Source organism: Diospyros lotus, chromosome 15, assembly GCF_014633365.1.
Source record: "Diospyros lotus cultivar Yz01 chromosome 15, ASM1463336v1, whole genome shotgun sequence".
Classification (NCBI taxonomy): Eukaryota; Viridiplantae; Streptophyta; class Magnoliopsida; order Ericales; family Ebenaceae; genus Diospyros; species Diospyros lotus.
This window is the reverse complement of record NC_068352.1, coordinates 24,775,970-24,799,185: the sequence shown is the minus strand read 5'-3', so window position 1 is coordinate 24,799,185 and position 23,216 is coordinate 24,775,970. Positions and strand designations below refer to the sequence as shown.

The window sequence follows — 23,216 nt, the reverse complement described above, 5'->3', positions numbered from 1 at the left end:
CGAAATGATGGATCAAAACTCATGATTTTGCAACGCACAGGCTAGCTTATCCTATGCGAATGCCATCATATCCATGAGAGATTCCATTCAAAAGAGAAGACAAAGTCGAGCATCAACAATATTGGGGTTGAAATCAAATATCGGCATCATTGCTTCTAGCTTTTCCTTAATACTATACTTATTCAGGTGTGATTGATTGTATTATTTAGAATTTAATTCTAGATAATAATTATTTAGAACATAAAAATTATTTCATCTCTTAAAAAATGAATTTTATGGAAAGAAGTTTTAAATGTTTGTACCATATATATATATTTTTTATAGAAAAATTAATGACATGTTTGATTGTAATTGTTTTCCATGAAAAATGTTACATGGAAAATGTGTGTTTGATTGTATTTAGTTGGAAAAGGAAAACATTTTCCGTCTTCCATGGAAAATAAATTCCACCACCCCCTTAGAATCAATTTTCCATAAAAATTAGGTCAAAATTGCACTCTAAAGGCATGTTTGATTATAATTGTTTTCCATGAAAAAGGTGAAAAATTTTCTATGCTTGCATGTTTGATTGATTAACATTTTTTATGAAAATTTTTTATGGTACAACATATTGAAGCATGTTTTGCCCAATTTTTCATTTAAAATTGCAACTAGGAGGAGATGGAAATTATTTTTCATGGAATTGAAAAATATTTTCCTTTTTCATATTTTTCCAATCAAACGCACCACACATTTACCATAAAAAATGTGTAATTATTACATATATTTTCTATGAAAGCAATCAAACACTCTTAGGGTGTGTTTGATAGCATGAAAAATGTCTTATCCAAGAAATTGAATTCCATCTTGGTGGTTTGACACACTACATTTTTCATGAAATTGAATTTCATGGTACAACCATTAAAGTATGTTTTTGGCTATTTTTCATGGAAAATTCCATCTAGGGGAGATGGTTTTTGTTTTTTATGTAAATTAGAAAACACTTTTCTTTCCACCTAAAAGCTATCAAACTACCATAAATGTTTGTACCATACACATTTTTTCATAGAAAAGTTAAGAGTGTTTGATTGGTTCTACATAAAATATTATAATAATTACACATTTTTTATGATAAATATATGTAATCAAACACACTCTTATTGTTTATTTAATTCATTTTTTTCAAATAATATAATATTTAAAAACTAAAAATATAAAAATAATAAATATTTATTATTTAAAGATAAATAAATTTTGTCAACCTCAACAATATCGACACTCCTAACCTTACTTAAAAAAATACCATATTGCATTTATTGTCAAGTAATCTTATATAATCATCTCCATCTGTTAAAAAAAAAAAAAAAGTCTTTTATGAAAAAAAAATATCTTTTAAAAAATATTTAAAATAGAATAATAATTGAAGAATCAATATTCTTGAGAGTGCAATTTTGTTTACCTTGGGATAAAAAGTCATTTTAAGTCTCTCTCTATCCATTCCGTTTCTGTCTCTCCTTCCTCATGTTGCTAACTCACCGATTGTTATCGACCCTATAATGCCTTGCTTTTTTCGAACGTTAAATAATTTAGGAATTTCAAGAATATATATATATATTTTTCAACATAAATTCAATATAAATCATTTCTCGACAATCCCGTTCTATCTTCTTAGCATACCAAAATAAAAATCAATAAGTTGAGATAGGTAATCATCATAGATGCGGAAGCAATAATCGAAACCTGATATGATACATAACTGAATTCGGTTTAATCATAACACAATAATCTGTACATTCACATCATCAAATACTTAAATAGATGGAGACTCGTTTCTCGAAATGACAACTAAGCACCTTAGATACAGTCTAATAATGCCTCATAAATACATTAAACTGTAACAATTATACATGATCATCAATATAATATAATCTTCTAAACATGACTAAAAACATATCCTGAATCCTCATGAATGAGCATATATCGGAACAACTCGCCGAACCCAACGGCCACATCATTAATCATCCCCTTGTCACAGTTGCAAATCCTAACTTGAATGTTTGAATGTTCCAGAAGTATAACTCAATTAGAAGATGAATATTCTAGTGAGGGTTTAGAAACATGATACATAAATGCATGATGCAATAACATGAACAATCATATGTCCTAGTGTAACTTCTCTGGCCCACCAACCTGACACGGAACCCTAGGTAGAATCCTGACCTACTTTCAAGATATTTCTAATGTTGTTCCATCATTTGCCTTTGGGGAATTACGACTATACTATCAGGGCGACATCCCATCTCAACAAAAGTATTGATATGCCAATAATATTATGTTGAATGAAATATCATAACCATTAATACAACAATATATGTACAGATATAACAATATGTGCATAAATTACATATAATTTAGCCACTTTCATGACTATCATGCTTAACATAGATAAAATATAACATGTATAAGCTTTTTGAGAAAAATCACTCACCTTTAGCACGAAGTTCGAAATATCTCAAAAAACGTGCATTGCCTCGATTTTTGTGCCCAACCTCGATTTTTGTGCCAAACCTAAAAAACTACACAAATCACTAATCTCAAGCACAAAAATTCTATAAATCATATTTATTCACAGAAAATATCAATACTTTAATTTCTTCATATTTTCTTTCATTTTCTCCCATTTTTTCTTATAAAATTTCAAATAAATACCTCTTTAACTATTTTCTCCAATATTTTTTCCACAACAATTCATAATATTCTAAGAATTTCAAAAGAAAATTTCAGAATTTACCTCAAAACTTCATTTGCACACAAACCCCCCTCATTTTATTTTTCTTGATTTTTGGGGATTTTTTTCCAAATTTTTTCAACAAGAGACGTACCCTCACATGCTCATTTTTGATCTCCCACGCGCCTCCACTCACGGGGCCTAGTTAGCGAGTGCAGTGCACGCGCCGATCTTCTTCCTCGGCGAGATTCTGAACATCCTCTATATTTTGGATATTTCTTATTCGTTTGAGCTCCATTTCGCCTCCCATTTGAATCTATACCTTCTTCTCTTCATTCTCTATAGGATTATAGCTTCAAATGCCTCGATCGAAGCTATTTTCTGACTACTCAAACCCGTTTTCCAGCAAAATTCTATTTTTCATCGAAGCTTCATATTTTTATCATTTCTCAACAAAAATTACCCAAATTTCACAAGAATGATCCTCTAGACATAGGGAACAAAAGCCCCTTATCCGTTGCTTTCAATTTTTCCCTGAACTCTCGAATCTAAGAGTTTAATTTTCTTCTCCATTCGACCATCTCCGAATACCCCAATTTATAGGCAATTTCGAGCCTTCAAATGCTCATGGCAGGTCAATCCAACCTCCCTGAGGCTTCTACGTGCCCTAGATTAGTCCAAAAATGCCACCAAATTCGAATTCAAGGCATCAAAATTTTGTCCAAGAAACAGCCGAAAATCATGCAAAATTGGTCACCATTGTGGCCAATATCGACCTAGGCTCGACCCAAGAGCATCGTAGGCTACTTTCCTCGAGTTTTTCACCACCGAATTTGGTGATGGGAGGTGGTGGAGGAAGCTTGGTCAGCCATGACAGATTGCTCTTTGTGCAATTTTGTAAAATTGCACTTTGACCTTAACTTCTTTCCATTTTGCACTTTTAGTCATTTCCTTGAAGCCCTTGAACTTCCCAATAGTGCTATTGTAACCCACAAGTTCTAAACCATCTATTTCATCCCCGAAGTTTCGGAAACAACGTCATTTCAACCTCCCTCTAGCAATTTTGGGAAATTACACTTAGCCCTGAATCTTCATTTAGGCCGTAAACCCTTTTGTTTCTTCCTGAAATCACTGAAATGTTGTTCTACATACTAAATATGAACTTCTTTGGAGTTCCGTTGACTTCTCAAAAGTCTCATGCGATAATTCAATTTTTCGGCTCAAATCATAATTGTATTTTAGTTATACAGAAAATTATTTCTAATTCAATTTCTTTCGATGCCGTAAATCTTGCCTTGAAATGATCGTTAACACCATTTCATTTTCATTGGATATCTCGGCTCTAGGGCACTCCCTACAGTCGATTCGGTCATTCATAATAGTGAGAAATTGCCCTATAACCTCAATTTATCTGTAAATTTCATTTCTTGCCTCAATATAATTTACTCTTGAGTCCTTTGTAAATTCTCGGGTATTACAGACCCACTGCAAATGGGCTAGTCATCTGGGGCAAAGATGCACCCTTGTTTTGTTGGAAGCTACTTATTACTAGCCGCAAATGAGGAACGAGGTCAAACCTTATGTGAAGACTTGTCTTGTATGTCAAGATAAGGTGGAGAATCAATCACCTAGAGGATTGCTAGAGCCTCTCCCTATATCAAGCCAACCATGGGAAATTGTCTCTATGGATTTTATCTCTGCTTTACCCAAATCTGAGGGGTTTGGTTCCATCATGGTGATGGTGGATCGCTTTTCCAAATATGCAACATTCACACCGGCCCTTATAGATTGCATTGCCGAGGAAGCGACTAGATTGTTCTTTAAGAATGTGGTGAAGTATTGGGGGCTACCTAAGACAATCATTAGCGATAAAAAAAACCCCGTTTTACTGGGAAACTATGGACGGAGCTATTCGAGCTCTTAGGCACCAAGCTTCACTTTTCCACAACCCACAAACCGATGGCCAAACCGAGAAGGTGAATGCTTTGTTGGAGTGTTATCTTAAGTATTTTGTGAGTGTCCATCAAAAAGATTGGGTGAATCTTCTTGATGTGGCACAATTCTCCTATAATTTGCAAAGGAGTGAGTCGATCAAGAGAAGCCCCTTTAAAGTGGTGATAGGGCAACAACCTCTCACAACACATGCCCTTGCCACCATCTACAAAGGCAAGAGTCTTGGAGCCTATCACATGGCTAAGTCTTGGCAAAAACAAGCCGATGTGATGAGATCCTTCTTTGTCAAGGCAGCTAAAAGAATGAAGGAATTTGTTGATAGGAAAAGGCAAGCATCTGAGTTCCAAGTTGGTGACATGGTGATGGTAAAGCTTATTCCTCAACAATTTAAGCTTCTTCCTCATTCGCAAGTACGAAAGTCCTTATAATATCATAGGAAGATTGGGAAAGGTCTCTTACAAGTTGGACCTACCCCCGAGCTTAAAGATTCATTCTGTCTTCCATGTTAAGCATGCTCAAACCATTCCATGACGACAAGGATGATCCGAGTAGGACTATTTCAACACGAGCACCACCCGTGAGGACAAAGTCTTATGATCAAAAGGTCAAAAAGGTGCTAGCTGATCAAGTTGTGTGCCGAAGAGAGGTACCACATAGTACCCAATACTTAATCAAATGGAAGGGATTGTCAGAGAGCGAAGCAATATGGGAAGTGCAATAAGATCTCTAGCAATTCAAAGACCACCTACACTGATACAAAGATGAGTCAATGACGAGGACGTCATCGAATTAGGTCAAGGAGAATGTCACGCATTGCATGAGAACACTAGATGATTAATGCGCGATGATGCTCATCTGCATTGGAGGTTCAGACTTTGCCACATAGGCTATGTAAGAAATGACTAAGCGACATGCAAGAGCTTATATGGCTGAGTCTAGAAGCTTCCAAAATAATATAGATATGTGTAGAATTATGTAGAATACCCTAGAGGATTCTAGAAAGATCTAAAATGTTCTAAAATACTTTGAAATATTCTAGAAGATTCTAGAAATGTGTACACTAGCCTAGAAGGGTTTGGACTAGTCTAGAAGGTTTTAGAATACTATGGAACCTTATAGAGTTATGAGAAATATTCTAAAATATGGTATAGATAGGAGAAGTTTTTGGATGAGCAATCACTATCATATGATCAAAATAATCTCCATCGTCCATTGAAAAGGTGAAAGGCTATAACTAGAAGAGGTGCCTCATTTGTGAGCATCCAAGCAAAGTTGTAAGCATTTATTTGCAAGCTTTCTCAAGAGTAATACAAGTTATCTTTTATTCACTCAAAACTCTTAGCTTCCAAAGTCACTTGCCTTTAGTCTACTTTTGTGGTTCGATTGACTTAACGTGTGATCAAGTAGGTGATCAAGCTAAGGTCGACACCATTAAGACCTTTAGTCTACTTTTGTGGTTCGATTGACTTAACGTGTGATCAAGTAGGTGATCAAGCTAAGGTCGACACCATTAAGATAAGGAAGGTGCAAGACCATGACATTAGGCTATGCAAATGTCATCATATCCATGAGATTCCATTCAGAACAGAAACAAAGTCAAGCATCATCAATGTTGAGGTTGAAATCAAATATGGGTATCATTGGTCGTAGCTTTTCTTAAAATTATAAAAAGAAAAATGGAAAACTTTTAGAATACATTCATTTTTTATTTAATTCATTTTGTTCAAATAATATAATATTTAAAAACTAAAAATATAAAAATAATAAATATTTATTTTTTAAAAATAAATAAATTTTGCCTACCTTAACAAATGTTGGACCCTTGTTAACCTTATTTAAAAAAAGATCATATTGTGTTTATTGTCAAGAAATATTATATAATCATCATCTTCATCCATTAAAAAAATAAAAAAAGTCTTTTCTGAAAAAAAAATATATTTTGAAAAGTTTTTAAAATAGAATAATAATTGAAAAATTAATGATCTCGAGAATGCAATTTTGTTTATTTTGGGGTAAAAAAAGTCATTTTGAATCTTCTTTTTTATCCATTATGTTTTTTTCTCTTATTTCTTCAATCACTGATTGCCATCGACCTATTGCATCACTGCCTTGTCGTTGTATCAAGACAGCTATGCAACGGCGAGAAAAGATGAGAAAGAGAAAGGCCCAAAATGACCTTTTCATTCTCAGAATTAATAAAATTATATTCATATTCTTAAATACATATATAAATATTTATTAATGTATTAAATATTAAAAATTAATTACTAAATATTAAAACATACCAAAAAAAAAATCAGGTGAAACCCCCCAGACTTTGCCGTTTAAAATAAAATGTCAGCGGTGGCATCCTGGCAACATGGGACAAAGAAAGGCGTGCTTTGATTAAACGAGGCCCACAATAAATGTCCTGGGAACCACTTTCCTCCCACTAGGATGACTACACGTGGCCAGGGATATCTGGAGTACAGGGTGGGCCCCGAATACCTACGGAGATCGTACGAATTAAGGGTAGAGATTACAGTAGATCTGCAGCTGCAGCTGGATTGGCAGCTGTTCTGACGTGATGTGTACTATATTTATTTCTGCAAATCTGCACCAGTCGTGGCTTCCACGTTTCCGATTCTATATACGATCGTATATTTTAAATGGATATGTCACTGTTGCAGGGAATTTTAAGTAATTTATTTATGGCTTCAGGAAATATAAATTAGTAAGATTTATATATTTAATGCCATCCATGGCAGGCCTATGGGCCATGGAGATAAAATGTAATCCGTAATGGACTCTGACTAATAAACTCAATCGAATAAATTATTATTTTGGTAATTATATTCAATATCAAATCCACCTAAATAATAAAAAAATAATTAGATTATTCAATGGGATCGTTGTGGTGGAATGGAAAATGGGATGTGAGATATGGGTAACCCATAAACCCAAATTGTTAACCCATCAAATGCTGGATTGGGTTGGTCTTCTTGGGCCTAATAACGGCCCAAATTAACAAAAGATTGTTAAATACATCAAAGCAACCCAAATGCGTTGGGCCTTAAAACACTGTGGACCCACCCGGGTAAGAGCAATATCTAGCCCTGCAGAGAAGAAGACTTTCTCCCATATACCATCTCAGTCGCTCTTAGCAATTTCAACTTTTAAATTCATTGTTTGGTTATATAAGCATTAGAATCAAAGTAAGTTTAGACCTACGAAATAAAAAAATTTAAATTGTAAGTATATTTCAAATGAAGAGCCAACTAATTTATTGAATTCTAAACCCTAAATTCTAGGTAACTGAACAAAGGAGAAGAAAAAAGATGGAGAAAGAAAAATGTGTATTTTTGTTATATTAAAAATGTTAACATTTGTAAAGCAACGAAAAATTTGCAACATCGCAAATGGTTACTGAACAAATTGAAAAGTGATAATATGTGACGGTTAAACAAAGATGTACTGAATCTGTACTGTACGATAGCGATTCGAGAACCTCAATAATAAACCATCACGTCCATTTTGATGGCCGTCTCACCACCTTATCTCGCCATCTCTTAAACATATAAAATTTGCATTTCATAACGTAAACATCTTATAAATCTTATGCTTTGTTTCACTTTGGATGCATAAACTATATGAATTTTTTAGGTGATTTGTGAAACTTAGGTGGCTAGACATAAAGGTAAAGCTTGAGATTGCACCATTATTTTTTACCTTTTATTTAATATACGGCCAGATGAAGTTTTCAAAGGCATGCAAAATAAGTTAATAACCCACCAATTACTACTTAATGTGTAGGCTGGCGGCCGGCCTAATTACTAAATGGCATAGTGTTAGAGAATTCATCTCTTTTACAAACACCACTATTAATTAATGATGTTTTAATTTAATGAGATGATCAGAGGACAAAGATCTTACCACCGTTAAATTTCTATGATTCATGGGATTTCTTCTCACCTGTCCTTTCATTATTAATTGATTTGTACTTATATTATTTTACACGTAATTAATGAATATTTAAAATGTGCTTATGGCCATGCAGAATAAAAAGAAACACCCACTTGGCACATGTTACGTACGTTTGGAGTTCGGAGAATAATTTGTTTATTTTTACTGTAACCAATGGGCTTGAGAGAGTTGTAATAATTGACAATTAGCATTGGCTTTTAATTAACATTGTTGAATGTTTGACTTCAAACTCTATATATAAAGCAAAAGCAAAAGGTGGCTGCGTTTAGGTTCTCTTTTATCTCACCCTTCACCTTCAATCTATAGCATTGAGTTACGGATCCTATTATTTAATTTAATAAATCAAATTTGAAGAAGCGAACCTGCAGTTTCTGAGACTTTTTCCATCAATTACCAACCTCTCCATCGGATTCTACGGGATTGAAATTCATGGTACAAGACAAAAACAGGCAACAGATGGTTGGCCAATCTCATAGTTTTATGGGTAAATTAAGCATCAAATGATACGTCAAAGCTTATATGCATATATATATATATATATATGAGTGCTTTGTGCATTTCCAAAATGGTAGGCCAACTACAAGCTGGAATTTGAGTGGTCCTCCTCTTACGAGTATCCCATGTGAGTTATGACTCCACTTAACAACTGCGTTAGGTGACTCATTAATCATAAAGAAAAAAAAAACAGCACATCTGACCATATAAAAGTCCTATTTGTTTGTATTATCTGTTTTTCACAAAGTTTCATAATTTAGAGAGGAATTTGAAGAGTCAGAGGAAATTAATAATTAAGCAGTCAAGATAGACACGTTTTAAAATTTATCAAATCTCAATTACGACTGTAACAAAAAAATGTTATGATATTTGTGTCAGATAACATAACATTTACATGATGCGGGCAAAATAGGAGGAGGGTATGAGCCCTACCTCCTTCACAAACATCTCTTTCCATGTCTGTGTCGGGTTTTGGAGAATAAATATGTGACAATAAATTCACTGAAAATCTTGACAATTTTAGACCATTAGTTGCAATATGAATGAATCTGCAGGAAAAAAGAGAAAATCTCGATGGGTAGGGATTAGTTTATTGACAGCAAATAATTTCAAATGATTCTTTATTAGCAGTCATCTAAAAGCAAATTCACCACTTTCTTTTAAGTTAGAGAATTTAAGTTCGATTATAATATGTATATCATCTAAGCTACATCAGCTGGTAGATGCAATCATGAATTTGAGATGTGAAGTGACAAATCAAATCAGGGGGAAAGAGAGAATAGGGCATGGTTGCCGAAAAAGAGGGTGGCTAGCTAGGCAACACGAAGGGCCACTCTATTCAATGCGTCCTCCATGCCAAGACAATTGGACACCGATGAGGCATGCAGTGAGCCCATTTTGTTGAAATGATGGCTGCATCAGCCACCAGCGGTGGCTGGCCATCATGTTGGGTTGCGAACATAACAGTGTCTCACAATGGGTGCTTGCTTACGCTTTCTCAAATAAGGAACTTTGATGCTTGCCTTCAAAAGCAAATGTAGGTAACATTCAATAATAATCTTCCCTGTTTAACTGTCGACCAGGGGTTTTAATCACATGTGGCAGGAGACCAATGTTTCACAACTTATATATTTACATAAAAATACATTAGTTAGAGTTTTGCGGGTATCTTTTCACATTGATTATGAAAGATCAAACCTTTCGTGAGACACGAGTTCATCGAAATTTAATTGATTGATATAATGTATATAATTTATAAAATCATTAGGTGCACCCAACACTTATTGAATATCTATCCAAAATATAATAAGAAAAGAAAAACCTAATCTTGCACAAAATTGGTTTGAACAAGATTAAAACAAGAGAGAGAGAGAGAGAGAGAGACAGACAGACAGAGTTGAAAGGGCTAATTCATTGGTTGATTTGATGCAATTAAAGTAATGAATGAATAAGAAGATGATAAAGATAAAAGGCCAAAAGCCAAAAGGGAGGAAGCACAATAATAACAACAATGATGCCTTCATTTTTCACCCCTACCAAATTACCAAACTGTCTGCAAATGCCTCCTTTCCTGCCTCCAAATGGAATCATCCCTACTTTTCCTCTGTTTTTTAACCCCACCTCAGATATCCTGTGCTGTGCCACCCCCCACACCCATTTTTTTTTACTGTAGTAAACAGTAAATCACCGCTCCAAATCCCACACGTCTTTTCCCATAACTAGTTATAGTTCTTGGAATAAATATAACAAAAATAGGGGATGAAATGAAATAAGTAAATATTTTTAAAGAGAGATTTAGATATCATATAAGTTATTCTATCAAAGCCCAATAAAAAGGGCAATGGGTAAGAGTACTTAATATAGCAAATGTTAAATACAGACATATTTTTCAAGTTACATTTGAATACAAAAACTTTAGATAATATTATTTAAAATATTTGTATTTCAAATTCAATCACTTGAATATGTGTGTGTGTGTGTGTAAATATGAGATGCCTAAACCTAAAGATGTATGTAAAGCCTTGGTGGAGGTTGCTGTGCACATGTCAAGTCATGCAACTAAGCCCCCCCCCGCCCCCCTCCCTCCCTCCGTCCTTTTAATCCCTTTCCAATTCCGAATTTCAATTCTCTCTCTCTCTCTCTCTCGCCAGCTCATCCCTTTCAACACCTATCGCCACCGAACCCCCAAACTCTCTCTCTCTATCTCTCAAAGGCTCCTCCTTTTTCTCAACGTTTTCTTCACCAGATCTCTGGGACGCGGCCATGGAGATGCGTGCTTGTTGAGATATATATATATATATATTTTTCAGTCTATGTATCTCTGTTTTCTCTCTCTTGTGGTTTTCTGGGTCCTCTCTTTTCTCTCTCTCTGTGCGTCTCTCTCTCTACATTTGCATTTATAGCCGCTTTACTATACTGATGTAAACATACCCCATATTCTGCCACTCCAGCCTCGCCCTCCCTATTTCGTGTCCCCGATTTTTACTCGTTATTTTCCGGCTCTTGCGCTCGATTTCCTCAAAATCTGATTCATACATTTTGTTGGGGTTTTCTGTATTCCGGTTCAGATAACAGGGTTTCACAGCGAGAAAGAGTGAGAGAATGGAGAATGGTGGGGAGAGAGAAACCGGGCCGATGTTTAGCGAGGCGGAGGTGGGAGAGATGAGCGGCTTCAAGCGTGGAGCCGACTTCGTGGAGGTGACGTGCGGCTGTACGAGCCATCGATACGGTGACGCTGTTGGGAGGCTTAGGGTTTTTGTTTCTGGTGATCTCGAGATCAGCTGTGAATGCACCCCTGGTTGTCACGAAGGTCTCTCTCACTCTCTCTCTCTCTCTATATATATATACACACACACATATATATCTGTTCGCTCTTTCTCGTGTCGGAGAATGAGTCGAAACCCATATGCATGATGTGCCATTTATGCAGATATATTTGTGGGACTGGCTTTGAAGTTGAAGTTGATTGTTGTTGGTTGCTTATCATCCGTTTGAATCGCATTTTCAGATTTTACTTTCATTGTGTGTGTTCTTTTTACGTACTTCAAGTGTATGTTAATTTGTCTGAGTGAGCCAGTTTTCTTCTGCATCATTCAACAAAATGGTGCAGCTCCGCATCTCTTTGAACAAGTCTATTCTTTGGCATTGTTTACTTTTCCACGTTATGACACGTCATCATTAATGTTCTTGACTTTGAGCTGATCATGATTGATGTGATATTGTATCAACTAGTTTTCCTAGGTATCATCTTGTATTCCTTGGGCTACAATGTGGCTAGGTACAAGTGTATAACCTCTGATTGTGCTTAACAGCATGCCAATGTTTCCTTCATAGAAAAGTTTGCAAAATGTGGCAATTAGTGGCCGTTTCGTTCCTTTTTATTCTCTTTGTAGCTAATCTAATATGTTGGCCTTGTAGAACTCCATTCTCTTCATCTAAAGGTCAGACAAACATAACGCATGACAAGATTTAGTGTACAAAACGTTTCAATGGGGCTGGGAAATTTATATTTGTCCTTTTTTCATGAACTGATTTCCACACAACAAGATTGAACCTCGGGGAAAAGTTGACCTGGCTGAGTGTTCTATTGATGGAAAAAACAGTAGTATCAGAGTAGTGGATTAATTTTCTGTTTCCTCTGCATTATCTTTTCAATTTAATTTTCTGAACCGCAAGCTTGAGTTTTATGTTGGGACTCGTTATAAGAAGATTACATTGAGATTTAAACTCAATATCATCTTTTCTGTTTTCAAGTGCACCCATTGTTTTGTTTTAGCTGACAAAGTTGTCTGCTGTCCTGTTGTTCTTAGTTGGTCCATCTGTACTTTGTAGCTTTATGGAAGGAATATTGCGATACACATGCAAGTTAGAGTTTTTGTTCTGGTTGATCTGATCCTTGAGAGAAGACTGATTATGTATGTTTTGATATTCTACATTTTGTATCTTTTGCTAGCAACAGTTCCTTGTTTTGTGTATTTCTCTTTAAGATTTCATGTGTAAATTAATGTTTGGTTCGGATGTCTTTTGCTATTGCACAATTGAAGTAGAAAACCACTTAGGAATTTTGAAGGTCGTTATTTTCTTTTTGGTCTTTTAGTTTTGTTATTTCTTTATTTTTTTCTTGTTAGGGATTATGTTACTTTTCCAGAATACTTATTAGAGCTCACTATTTGTATTTTTCTTAATTACCAGATAAGTTGACCCCCGCTGCTTTTGAAAAGCACTCCGGAAGAGAAACAGCTAGGAAATGGAAGAATAATATTTGGGTCATTGTTGATGGAGAGAAGGTTCCTTTGTATAAGACGTCACTACTTAAATATTACAATCAAGCATCAAAAGGTACAAATGGGGCTCACAGATCACAAAATGGGCGGGCCTGTCATCGTGATGAGTTTGTTCGCTGCACTGGCTGTAATAAGGAGCGCAGGTTCCGTCTTCGCAACAAAGAAGAGTGCAGGATTTATCATGATGCCTTGGCAGATGAGAATTGGAAATGTGCTGATATGCCATATGACAAGTACGATACTTTGTTCCCAATTTATTCAATGGTTACTTGACTATTGTAGGAGAGCATGCTACATATCTTTTTTTTCCCTTTTGCATGGAAAGCCTCAAGCAACTTGTTGGTACCAATCCATCGCATAAAAAAGCTTTTTGCTTTATTATGTAAAGGGATGTATCTGTGATATGCTGCCTTTCACTGCTGTATTCCTCCATAAAAGTTGTCCAGCTCAGGTTGGGGAGCAGAAGGCAACTATTGCCATTGCATACCCTTTTGTTTGGCTACAACTGAGTTCATGTCCTAAAAACTAAATTGCTTCTTCATTGTTGGAGCTATCCCATACCTTTATCAACAAGTTGTTTAGCAATGATGAATTTAGTATGTCAAACAAGCAATAACTGTTGCTCGTTGTAGTTATTTTGCACCAAATCTATCATTCAGGGTTCATCTACAGTTTAATGGCAGTGATGGTGTTGTAAATGTTAGCTTGTGTTGTATTTCTTTACTTTTTCAGGCAAACAACCATGAGTACAAAAGACTATAATAAAGTCAAAAGTCTTTTAGTTGTAACCAGATTATAAAGTGGTAACATTGATAAAGGTATTGGCATAATATAATGCATCAAATTATCCTGGGCACTCTTCCAGATTAAGATTATGTGCTTGGGAAATTGAATTGTCACATTGCTCACTTCTACACAGCTGCTCGCTTTGGTTTTGACCACAAATTTATTGATACATCTAATTCACTAAAAGTTTCTTTTGTGTTTATGATCATAAACAACAGTAGTCTTTATCCATTATGCTTCTGCAAATAAATAATAATGTGTCTAATCCATTGAACCTTTCTTTTCATGGTTATGATACTAAAAATACCAGTCCTTACCTTTAATGTTTGTATGCTTGTCTGATTTCAGTATAATTCATCGTATCTCCTAACCAGCATGCAAAGGTTGGCAATTATGGTATAACACCGTCAAATGCCTTGCATTTGGTGCTGTACAAGGCACAAATTATTGCAGCAACTTGTCTTGTTGACAAGATGCCTGATTATAAGGATGTATCCCCTGGTTTTATATGCTCTCCTTTTGGCCTATTAATTTAGCCAGCTCCTTTGAGATTGCATTACTTCTATGCAATTTTTGATATCTAACTTTTTAGCAATCTTGGTTCTTAAATACTTACATTTCTTTTTGAGTGATCCATGGCACAATTTGTAGAAATTGGGAAATGTGCAATGTTGTTGACTTCCTTCCATTTTTGAGGAAGTCAATATAGATTGATCCTAACTTCTGATACCTAGCAACAACCCAATGGAAGACATTATACTAACATCTCATTCATGTAGATAAAGCATTTTTAATCTCTTTTTAGGCTTTGTTACTTTCACCTCCTTATCTGCTGGAGAAATGGTCTTAAATTGGAATGATCAAATTGTGTTCTTTGCCAGCCAACAATCTGTATGGGTTCTGGGGTGGGTCAAATGCATTGAATCATCTCCAGTTTCCCCATGTTAGAAGGGGCTGTTCAGTGCTCAGGGTCCATGATACCAAAATTGTAGTGGAGTGACTTACTGTGATGCTAAGGCTTGCTTCCCAATTATTCCATTCTAAGAATAGAATGTTAATCATATGACCTTTTTTTTTGTTACTAATGCATTATACTACAATTCCATGCTTTGAAAAATCTGTTGGTATTTTCTATCTCTAATTCCCTGCTTTTCCATGTATAATATGATTTATTTACCATCTGCTATCTTTCTATCACTCTTAAAAGACTCGCTGTGGCATAGTAATCGCAGACATATTAGAATAGATGCTATCTTTTAATTTCACATTTATGAAGTTTGTTAAAGCATTTTTCATGTGACAGAGAGATTTTATGAAGGCAATTTTGATTTATATTATTGATGTGACTAAGAAAACACTGTTTTTACAGACTTATGTTATTGTTGTCATCATCATCATATCTTGGTAGATGTGTTTTATTTTTTTAAGTGATGAAAGGTTACTTAAATGCATGTTATGAGTTAAGAGATTTAGATTATGATGGGAAAACATCTAGATTGTTTGGAAAACATTGTAATATTAGGGCTCATAGAGTTTTATAATGCTCAAGTGTCCTAAGATGCTTCCACAACTCTCATGAAACATCATTGTTGCCTAGAGCAATGATCCTATCTTGAATGATAGTTAGCTTAGGAATATGTTCAGTGATGTAGAAGTAGTACCACAGCCTTCTTACAGAGTGACAAAACACTCATGCTTGTGAAGTCCACCTTTTGTGGCGTGATCTCGAATGGTGTTTAGTTTATGGATCCATTGGATGATTTGAAACAGTGGACTAAGATCCTCTCCTTGGTAAAAGGTAACCTTTTGGGGGAGGGGACCAATGGCAAAATTTGATCTGGATAATAACATGATTATGGGTGCACAGTTTTGGTCTATGATATATTGAGCAACTTATGTAAAGCCTTTGTATGTTTGGTATTGGAATAAATGGCATGTTATGGGTTGCCAAAGGTATTGGGTAAAATACACTACCTTGAGGTTTAGCCTAACTACAGAAAGTAGCATCACGTCTTGGAAATTACACTTGCCTCCCTTGAGGTTATAAAACCTGTGACATTTGCTCCTCTGTTTATTTAACTCCATTAAAATTTGACATACCAAAAATGCCCCCCCCTCCCCCCCTCCCTCTCTCTCTCTCTCTCACTGCACTGAACTGGAGGGTTTGACATTCGGCCATGCAGTTTGGCCTGACAGCAAACCTAGTCATTGGGTTTGATCTTTGGGGTAGAATCTGCTAGAGAGAAAGATTGCCACTGGAAAAGAAGGCATGCACCTTCCTGTTCAGTTTGCATGGAGAAAAAGGAGACAAGAGAGCCTCTACCATTGATGCACAGAAGAAGATCCCTTAATCATCGCCTGCTTTGGTTTAATTTGGTTTTCAGTTCACTATCCACTTCCATTCGTGGTTTAGATTAGTTTTCATTTGGAGGCATTCTTGTTGCATTTCATTTGAATTTCATCTTTTGGGGAAGCTTCTCCACCCTTTTTTCTTTCTAATTAGTAACTACCTCACCAAATTCTCTAGTATCCATCTTTAGAAGGTCATAGATGGTGGCAGATTGGTTTAATTTGATTTTCATTCAACAATAGATACTCCATTTACTTCTCATGGTGGAGCAAGTGAACTCTCCACATTCGTACAAATTTAAAAGGCCCAATTAAGTTAAAAGAACAATTACTACATACGTCATTATCACTGAGAATCCAATCTCTCTGCTTGGAGCAATTTCTTCCTCCATTGTTGAACCCCCAGCAATGCTCCTTTCTTGGCACTGAAAGTTTTGCTGAAAGCTTCCTTTCTTGTTGAATCCCCATACTGTATCACCTGGAGGAATTGCAATCAGATCATAAGTCAATGTTCCAAAGGTTCACAAAGCCGTTGATGGAAGTTGCCACAGATTGAGAAACCCCCACCCGAGTGTTATTTCTAGCTCTCCTTCCTGCTCTCTTGTCTTCTTTCTCATTGAGCTAAACCCATTTGGGTTCGATGATTTAAGTAACCCTAGATGGGGTTCAATGTCTATCCACAGATGGCTACATTGGCAGCTGGCCACTACTAAGGATGGCAATTTTTTAATCTTAGTTTATATATATAACGGTAAATATCATATATTTTTAGTTTATATATATTTTATATTTAGTGAATTTTTAAATACATAATATATTTTCTGTAATTAGAAAATATATTTTCAGAAAAATATGTTTTTTTAGTTTAGATTAGATTTTCAATGTATGTTAGCTTAGAGAGAGAATGACAGGGGAGAGAAGACAAAGATAAAGAAATAGAGAGGAGAGAGAGGAGAGCACTTAGGGGTAAAATAGTAAATGTATCATACTAGTTAACAACAGTGATATTCTGTCATTTTTAGCACGTGAGGGGTACTCTGTAATTAGGACAAACTTTAGGGTGATCGATGTAATATTCTCAAAGGTTCTAATGTGTCATTGATGCAAGCTGTGTTTTAACATTGCCCTAAACTAATGGCTAAAAAATCAAAGGTTAATTGTTAACTAGTAATGTGATAAGTTTTTTGAAGTATCAAGCAAATTGTCACAACCTCAATTTTTTTTGGATGCCCAATGTCATGATTGGACCATGTAGCTTTGTAGGTCATGCAACACTTAGCTTGAATTACGATCTCTCTTGGCACTAAGTTAGCCTTTCACCCCTATGCACTTGTGGGAACCATCCCATGCATGTGTGCCTTTAGATTAGTTATCATTGGCTTAGGTAGACCCAATGGTATCTCGACTGGTTGGTCTTGACTTGGTTGCATGGTTGTCATCTCCTTGGTTATTCGAATGCCTTAAGAGGTGGGTATAGGAATGCCATGACGTCCCTAATGAGTTGTAGCATGGTACTTGTGTCACCTGTGCCCTATGGGCTGCACTCTCAAATAAAATAGCTTCTAAGTTGGTAGTTTTCATCTTGTCTCCATCATACGTGCCTTCCAAGCCCACCCATTGAGTTTGCAAGCTAACATACCCTAATCCTCATGCCCTTCCTCAACTATATTCACATGGACATTGTCTTCAAGACTCTCTTAGAGTTGGGTGTAGTCAAAATGCTTTGTTGGTGGCTCCTCGCTCTTCAATGTCCTTGTGCTCATCTTTTGGCTTCACTCTTGTTGGGTAATCCTACATCCACTGTGTAGCCGCACATAGAGAGCAATCATACATAAGTTTGTAGACTTGCCTCTTGTCAATCTTTGCGCCTCACTTGCAAATGGGTTGTTACAGGTTCATGTCACTGTCAGTAGAATTACCCCTACGTGTTGTGTGCTAGCAACTTGTGTCCCCAACTGACTCTTGGTGAGTGCGTCCTCTAGTTGTGCTTTCATTTTGTTGAACGTTCTTGACACCCACCTTTGGAAGGCTAGTTGCTCTTGATGTGCTTGGTTGTGCCTCACTAGCATCATAGAAGGAATGGCCTCTTTGAGTCTTCAAAGCTCCTCGCCAAGACACTTCCACTTGCTTAAGTATGTTGGGTTGCTTCATAACATGGTCCGTAGCTGTTCACCTTTATAAGCCGACCTTCCCATTTCCTTGTAACTTTGTGAGACTCATACACATCCTCTTCCAATTGAGTTCCATTCCCCTTGGACTAGCTTGCTCTGGAGCCATGATGGTAATGGCATTGTCTCCTCTCATCATGACTAGTCTTTGATATCACTTGCATGAGATGTTTTAGACACCCATTGTCACGCCAGAACCACTCCCTCAAGTAGGTCATGTGACACTTAGCTTAGGCTAGACCTATTCTCATTGTTGTTAAACTCGTGAGTCAACTCATACGAGTTTGCGAGTGACGTAGGTTTAAATGAGTCAAATTGCTTATAAATTTAGATTTTCATAGAATTGGAGTTGACTTGCGATTCAATACTATAAACTCATAAACTCGCATACTTTTGTCAGATGTTTAACAATGTGTGTTTTGATTTATATTAGGTTATGATTGACTTATGAGAATTTACATTATTTATAAATTAATATTTAAAATTTTGATTATGGATGAATGATGATAAAAGATGGACTTAATATTTAGAAATTTTCTATTATTTAGTATTTTTAAAATTAATAGATGAATTTGTTTGAAATAGGTACATACATGTACTTTATTCATAAGAAATACGGTTGTAAATTGTAATAATCATGTTATTAAGCAATATTAATTCATTTTTTTTATAAAATTATGTCATTTTAAACATATATTTACATACATTAAAGAGTATTTTTAATTGTTTCTAAAATCTTACGATTTTACTTTACGATTCGAATTTATGATTTGATTTTATGAACCCTCTTTCGATCTCGCTTAAAGTCTCAATTTTAACAACCTTACCTATCCTTACTGCTAAGTTAACCTTTCACTCCAGTGCACTTGTGGGAACCGCACCATGTATGCATGCCTTTAGATTGACTTGGAAAGCTAGCTAAGTTCTGTCACGATCCTAGGGGAATACTTGTAATTAGATTGCTATGGAATAAGTTGTTGTCCTAAGTGGTTAAGGCTTTAGCTACTTGTACCTTTTCGATTAAGACATTACAACTGAAAGGAGGAGCCTATAAAAGGGCTATGTGTAAGAGGATGGGAATTATGTGTGAAATATACAAATTCTTTCCCGCTAAAATCTCTTTCCCTCTCTTTTCTCCCTCTGAATTCTCCATCCTTTCAAATTCTCCCTCCCAGTTCTATTCCTTCTCTTGGTCCTTATAATTCTGGAATTGGTCTAAGCCTCAGATTGGAGGCTTGACAAGCTCTTAGAGAAAAACACCCAAGATATTTCTCTCCTAGAGAGAAGCTCTGAAGGTAATTCTATTAGGTTGCGTTTGGATAGGATCGTTTGACCATATATTTGGAATTTGGAATTTGAAAATCCAAATTCATTGTTTGGATATATGTTTGTTGAAAGCATTTGGATTTTGGTTCAAATTTGGAATTAAAAAAATAGAAGAATTTGAAATGCATGTCAAATTTTAAATTTCAAATGACATCATTTGAAATCCCTCTATCCAAACACAACCTTAGGGAACTTGGAGGGGATTGGTTGCAAATGGGGGGTAAGAAGGGCTTTATATAGACTACTCCCATCTCCTAAACCTATGCTCTAGATCAGAGCGATCTGACAGCCTACAAAACAAGACCATTCACCTACTTGACTCTTGGCATTTTGCCTCCCATGACTATTTATAATGCAAGACCTTTTATCTTTCAAAACATATTAGAGAATGCAAGAATGGTCTAGATCATTCTAGAAGCTAGTTATCTCCATGTGCTTGTGTGGCAAACAAGAATGTAGAAGCCATGTGAATGCAGCCAATCCAGTAGAGCCTATGAGACATTTTCATGATCTTATGTTCCATAGCGTCCAAGCAAGCATGCCATGCAGCTGCTGATGTTAAGTCCTTGTGCTTCCGTGGGGTTTGCATGGAATTTAACCCTTGTAAAATCAATTAGTGACATTCTCCGCCACCCATCCTGTTTATACCTCCGTTGGCACTGTCTTCTTGGACAGACATAACAGAATGCTATTATTATGAGCAAACAATCAGGATGAAGTGGTGTATGATGCTGCATTTATAGATGTTCACAGTTCTTGTTAGAATTACTCTATTGTCTTGTTTTATATCATTCATATGCAATACGCTGGCATGTTTAGTGTGGCTATCTTTCTTTCAGTGCACGAAGTGACAGAAATCACTAAGTAAGAAATGTCTAGGGAAAATAGAGAGCATGGTACTTGCCTTTGTCCTAAAAACATAATAATTGTCCTTGGCATCCTACTGATTTACTCTGCAGTTTGTGTAACATATATCTGGAGTTTTGCAAAAATTTAATTTCTTGAAGTCCTGGTAACTGCAGTCTGAGGTGGATGATGTCGTAGAAGTATCTCAAAATTATAAGTTCAACTTAGCCAAAAGACAAAAAAAAAAAGAAGTTTCATGCATAGGGATCTATGTTATGACTTCTTTGTGAAGCTGCTATAGAGTCACCTGCAGCTATAAAACAATATGGAAGTTTGATTTCAAAAGTTGTCTAATGGATGCTACCCTACTATTCATATGTTTATAATTTATACAAGTAATTGTTTCCCGTGGTTACAGAGTAAATTGTGATGATGATGAAGAGCGAGCAAGTCGCAGGGTGTATCGAGGCTGCTCCCGTTCCCCCACATGCAAAGGCTGCACTTCCTGCGTGTGTTTCGGATGTGAAATCTGTCGTTTTTCAGAATGCGGCTGCCAGACTTGCATTGACTTCACAAGAAATGCAAAAAATTGAGTCTCCAGAAACACTGCTTTTAGTCCTTAATGTTCCTTTTCTATTTTAGGTGGGTTCATTCTTCCCATTCTTGTTAAACTTCAGCCCCGTCCAACATTTATAGAATGCTTTGCTTTTTGGAATTAGTCTTGACGCTCTCCCCTCCCAGAAAAAGAAGAAAATAAACTGGTAGTTTAGAACTAACATCACAAATTCAGTAATTTATTCTCTTTCATTTGAATGCAGTGCTCCGGATTATATCTTTCCCATTTTGTGTTTTGTTTTTGCATATGATTTATGCGTGCATGTATTGAGAGGATGAACTGATCAGGAGAGGATGCCCCAACATTGAAGCCTTTAACTCTTGTTTAAAACACAGCTTTATCCTAGAGCTGCCACCAGAAAGAAGTTTAGTGATTGATTGAATCTCTTTCATAAGGTGGCCTGAATTGTTCTGAAGCCCTGTCCTACGTTTTCGCCATGAGTGTTGCCATATTCCCACAATAAGGTTTCTGGGAAAATAAGGTTTCTAAGTAATGGGGATTAGATAATGCTGTTGATCAATAGATTTTTATGAATATAGTTGTGATATTATTGGGATTATTGTCCTCGCGTGGTTCGTCATTGCTCGTGTTCTCGATTTTAGTAGAGAAGGTAAATTGTAGGTAGATATTTTGTCTCACTGTATAGAGTAAGGAATTGAACTCATGACTTACTGATATGAATCTTAGTTTATCATGACCCAACCTTTATTAGTAATTCAGCGAATGAAAAAAATTTGGGACGATAAAAGTACGAGTATTATTCAGTTTGATATATTTTAAATACGGTCAAATATTTGTTATACAAAAAATATTTGGGAGATTTAATTCGTGTTTAATACGTTTCAATTGAATAAATTTGTCAATAAAAATTTGACATATTATATATATATATATACACATAAACATATTCTCGATAAACAAGGAACCAATTCATTAAATATAAAAATATAATTTATATTTTTATTAATATTATAAAATAAAAATTGTTAAGACATTTATTCATATATGTATATAAATATATTCTTGTTAAACATGCAAACAACTCATCAATTGCAAAAAATATAATTACACATGTTGGTCCCTTAGGGTATGAATATTCAAGGAGGGAGTGAATCGAGTAATTAATTTTTTTCTCCTTTTAATAAATATTCTTGATTAATGATTTTATTTAAAAATTATATATTTGATAAATATAATAAATTATGTTTGAGATTAATAATTAATGTAAGGCATAAAATATAACAAGAGTAAATAATATAAGGCATAACATAATTTATAGTGGTTCGATATTTTCTTACACTTAATTCACTCTTTCAAGGTCTAACCATCCTTAGGGTTCTACTAAATTAAAATTATCAAGATTTTTACACTAATTCACAGTGAAAACTAGATACACACATAGATTACAACGAGTTCTATGCAACTACTACATCAATGTTTAATCCAAATAAACGATATGATGAAAATATGAAAGATCAATTTAGCTAGAATGACAAAGAAACAATGATTGTAGCTCATCTCTCAAAGAATTACGAGCTAACCATTCCAACCACAGATCTAAGATTACACAACATCTAAGAAAACAATCATAGGATATTCAAGGGGTACAATATCATTACGGAATCTGAAAAACAATAATCTAATTCATCCACGTTGATAGCTTTGGATTTCGCCGACGCTTAATGCTGATGATGGTTGCCGAACACGACTGATCCAAGTTCATC

General features: G+C 35.4%; 1 protein-coding gene across 2 annotated transcripts; it reads left to right on the top strand.

Moving 5' to 3' along the window:
- Positions 1-11,222: 11,222 nt before the first annotated feature.
- Positions 11,223-21,693, top strand: LOC127792178 (protein ULTRAPETALA 1). 2 transcript variants are annotated; one of them, XM_052322576.1, is made up of 4 exons: positions 11,223-11,488; positions 11,686-11,927; positions 13,310-13,634; positions 21,295-21,693. In XM_052322576.1, exons 2-4 carry the CDS (start codon positions 11,720-11,722, stop codon positions 21,467-21,469), a joined length of 708 nt encoding a protein of 235 aa, XP_052178536.1. In that variant the 5' UTR covers positions 11,223-11,488; positions 11,686-11,719; the 3' UTR covers positions 21,470-21,693. The 2 variants fall into 2 exon arrangements, with proteins under 2 accessions (XP_052178536.1, XP_052178535.1); XM_052322575.1 differs by having other exon boundaries at positions 11,223-11,927.
- The last annotated feature ends 1,523 nt before the right edge of the window (positions 21,694-23,216 follow it).